Source organism: Sinocyclocheilus grahami, unplaced genomic scaffold (genome assembly GCF_001515645.1).
Source record: "Sinocyclocheilus grahami isolate Dianchi unplaced genomic scaffold, SAMN03320097.WGS_v1.1 scaffold1369.1, whole genome shotgun sequence".
NCBI lineage: Eukaryota > Metazoa > Chordata > Actinopteri > Cypriniformes > Cyprinidae > Sinocyclocheilus > Sinocyclocheilus grahami.
In genome coordinates this window covers 301,942-305,935 of record NW_015506548.1, presented here as the reverse complement: position 1 = coordinate 305,935, position 3,994 = coordinate 301,942, and the positions used below count along the sequence as shown (strand labels likewise).

The following is a 3,994-nucleotide window of genomic DNA, read 5'->3' as shown; positions in this document are numbered from 1 at the left end:
AATCAATCATTGAAAAATCCAGCGTTCTCATTAGCGGAGGGTGAGTGGGCGGAGTCTACATCAATCAATCAGTGAAAAATCCAGCATTCTCATTGGCGGAGGGGTGAGGGGCGGAGTCTACATCAATCAATCAGTGAGAATGTGATCAAGTGTCTTGCTCTATATCTCTGGCCGAAACAGACCAGTGTGTAAAAATAAGACTTGGACATAGTATCTGAAAAGTGTTCAGAATATGAACGTCTAATGCGCTACTCAAAAGATAAAAAAGAAAAAAACATTTATTTTAAAGAATTTGGTAACTCACATTAGCTCTTTTACATCACACATTTCACTTGTTTGGGTTAATGTGAAAAATCAACCAACATACTGTACAGCCAAAACTAGAAAAGGGCATTTTATTGCATTAAAAAGCTGAGCATACAAAGATTATATACAGTATATTGTAGTTAAAAAATTTTTTTTTAAAAAGGACTTTTAAAACATGCAATCCAACAAGTAGGCCACTGAAGCTGCTGGTAGATTCATGCATTATCAGACAGATGAGGATGCTCATTCAGTCTTCGCTTGAGTCCGTTTGGGTTTGTGATTCTTCTTGAGTTTCTCCAAGCGTCTCAAGACTCCGAGATCAGCACAGATCCACTTCCTTCTGATGTGCAATCTGTAGAGCAGTAAACACAGTTAATGCAGGAGCACAGGACTGGTCTGTGTTTGTGTTTGTGTGTTAAACACTCACATCAATGCATCGATGTCACAGACACCAGATTTGCGCTGGATCTCATATTTGGAGACCAAACGCAGCTTGCTCCGAGGGATGTTCTTTGAAACGCTCACACAACAACTGGGAATGGCATCCACTGGAACAAAAGCAACATCTGGCATTGAATGAGGGTTAAATCTTCTCCTAACAAAAGCACACACACTAGGTTGTTTTGAGCTCAGGAAAGAAGGACAGAGACAGATAAGTGTTCATTTATAGATGTTGCCATAAAGCAGCGCGGTGCGTGTCACGACAACATCCCTGCTGTCCACACTGACTCACCATCTATTCAAGCTGCTGTACAGGTATGTGTGTCTCTGGCAATCAAACACATGACTTTACTGACACCGTTCTGACTTACAGGAGCATACTGATGCATCAGCTTTACTTTGTGCCAATCTGGCATTTCTGCTCAAAAATGACCGGCCCTTTAAAAATTGCTTGTGCTTTATGCTTTTTAAAAATGATTGGTCTGAGTTCATGCACTTCAGTTTTTGAGTGAAAAGGCATTGTTTGTGGATGATTTTGGTTTAAAAACTGAGGTGCGATCAATCAAAAATCCTCTCTGAGTCAAAATGACTGGAACACGTGGAAGCTTGTTTCTGCCATGGGAAAAAAATTGAATAAAAATAAAAACGAGTTAATTGTGATTAGTTTTTTTTTAATCTAAATTCTGGCTTATTTTCTCATAGTTTTCAGGAAAAAAGTTGTAATTGTGAGTCAAAAAGTTGCAATTACCTTTATTTTTTTATAATAAACTATAATATAAGCAGTGTTGTTGGTAACGCAGTACAAGTAACGTGAGTTACGTAATCAGATTACTTTTTCAAGTAACTAGTAAAGTAACGCATTACTTTTTAATTTACAAGAGAATATCGGAGTTACTTTTTCAAATAAGTAACGCAAGTTACTTTTTTTCTCCAGTTTATTGATTGACAGCTCTGGTGTCGCCATGGTGACAGAAATCAGAAGATGTTACTGTAGCTCTAAAATAAATATGAATATGCATTAATTCATCTCACTCACACAAAACACAGATTCAGTATTCCTCAAAATGAATAAAAATAACGCAACTCAGAATATGACGCAAACCTGCACAAATATGCTTTATGTATTTAATCCCATTCTATTAGCTTCCGATGATGCAGTTCAAGCGTACTAATAAGCACACATTACTCTCGACGAACATCTGTGTGTCTTTGTTTATTGCTGAAGTGTGTTGAAATGTCTTCTTCTGCATTCTACTGTACTTTCCCTTCAGCCTGAGGCGCATTCATTTCACTTTTGGTGTGAAAAGGCTTTTATATTTGCCAAAAATAGAACTTTTTTATTTTAAAAACAAACAAGCAAGCCCTGTCCAGATTTAAAAAGTGACGCGAAAGTAACGTAAAGCACTACTTTTCATAAAAAGTAACTAAGTAACGTAATTCGTTACATTTTATGGAGTAACGCAATATTGTAATGCATTGCTTTTAAAAGTTACTTTCCCTATTCCTCAAAATGAATAAAAATAACGCAACTCAGAATATGACGCAAACCTGCACAAATATGCTTTATGTATTTAATCCCATTCTATTAGCTTCCGATGATGCAGTTCAAGCGTACTAATAAGCACACATTACTCTCGACGAACATCTGTGTGTCTTTGTTTATTGCTGAAGTGTGTTGAAATGTCTTCTTCTGCATTCTACTGTACTTTCCCTTCAGCCTGAGGCGCATTCATTTCACTTCTGGTCTGAAAAGGCTTTTATATTTGCCAAAAATAGAACTTTTTTATTTTAAAAACAAACAAGCAAGCCCTGTCCAGATTTTAAAAGTAACGCAAAAGTAACGTAAAGCACTACTTTCCATAAAAAGTAACTAAGTAACGTAATTCGTTACATTTTATGGAGTAACGCAATATTGTAATGCATTACTTTTAAAAGTTACTTTCCCCAACACTGAATATAAGTTGCGAGATATAAACTCTTATCTTATTTAAAGCAGAATTGCAAGAAATAAACTCAGAATTATTAGAAAAAAGCTGATATCTTGCAGTTATGACTGAGTTTGCAATTGTTTTTTATTTATTTATTTAGGTATTCTGCCATGCATAAAAAGCTAATAAAAAGGTCACTTTTTATTTCACAGTTCCATGTTTTTTTTTTGAGTTGCAATTCTGAGTTTGAGGGGAATAAACACAGAGAGAGAACAACTCAGAATTGAGATCAAAAGTTGCACGCGGTGCTTAATTTGATCCTGTTGCCGTTTAGTGACGTCCTGGAATATTCTGGGAAAACTTCCTCGGAACAAATGAAGCGCTGGTCGCAAGATTAAATCCAGATGTGCACATTACATTAATGTAATCAACACTGAGCTGAATAGCAATACTTTTGTGTTTTTAGAGCTATTGAAGAACAGAGTCTGTATTGTATGAAGCATTAGGCCTATAAACGTGACTGACTTTAAAAGCAGCAAATGCATAACCCAAAATTGCACTAACCTAAACATTTAATAAAAGTCAATATTACATGCTACAACTTGCATCAACAGCACATCTGCATCATGTTTATTTAAAAAAATAATCATGAATCCTCATGTGAGATTGAGTTGATTCTGACCTTCAGCGCTGGTGAGGATGATGATGGTGACGCAGACGAGCAGCAGCACAGACGTTGCTTTGAGCTCCATGCTTGAACAGCACTGAGTGTGAATGAAGAGAGAAAAGCTGATTTAAAGCCATGCATGCGAGTCCCGTTCCGCCCTCATCGCCAGGCCTGCCCAGACTCATCAGCAGTCACAGCAAAGAAAGCACTTTACGAATCGGTTATGAAATCTCTTTTATATTTTTGCTGCAGGTTATGCGTGACACTGGTCTCATTAGGAGTGTGTTGTTCAGCAGTGTGTTGGTTAGGGTCAGATGCGGGTGGCTGGGTGTGTTCTGTAACTGCGTTGGATGTTCAAGCTTGTCTGTTTTACTTTCTCTCTTGATACTGTTACAGGAGTTTCACCCTTCACCTTACAAGAAATCCCGCTTATTAGAATATGATAAACATATTCAGTGCAAATATAGATCAAATCTAAATCACAGAAGAGTGAGTCATCTAAAGGGATCAATGAGCTGATATATATGGTTTAATTGAGTTTCTGAGTCTTGCATTTGTGTGTGTGTGTGTGTGTGTGTTTTTATTTCTTTAAAAAAAAAATTCTTTTTATCTCACAATTCAGACTTTTTTTTGGCTTGCAATTCTGAGAAAA

At 36.7% G+C, this 3,994-nt stretch overlaps 1 protein-coding gene across 1 annotated transcript; it reads right to left on the bottom strand.

The window, feature by feature from the left end:
* Positions 1–295: 295 nt before the first annotated feature.
* On the bottom strand, positions 296–3,442 carry LOC107569670 (C-C motif chemokine 28-like). The gene is made up of 3 exons (XM_016255799.1): positions 3,358–3,442; positions 734–854; positions 296–658 (listed from the first exon to the last, which is right to left on the bottom strand). The coding sequence occupies exons 1-3, from the start codon at positions 3,425–3,427 to the stop codon at positions 550–552; spliced, it is 300 nt and encodes a 99-aa protein (XP_016111285.1). The 5' UTR covers positions 3,428–3,442; the 3' UTR covers positions 296–549.
* Positions 3,443–3,994: the final 552 nt, after the last annotated feature.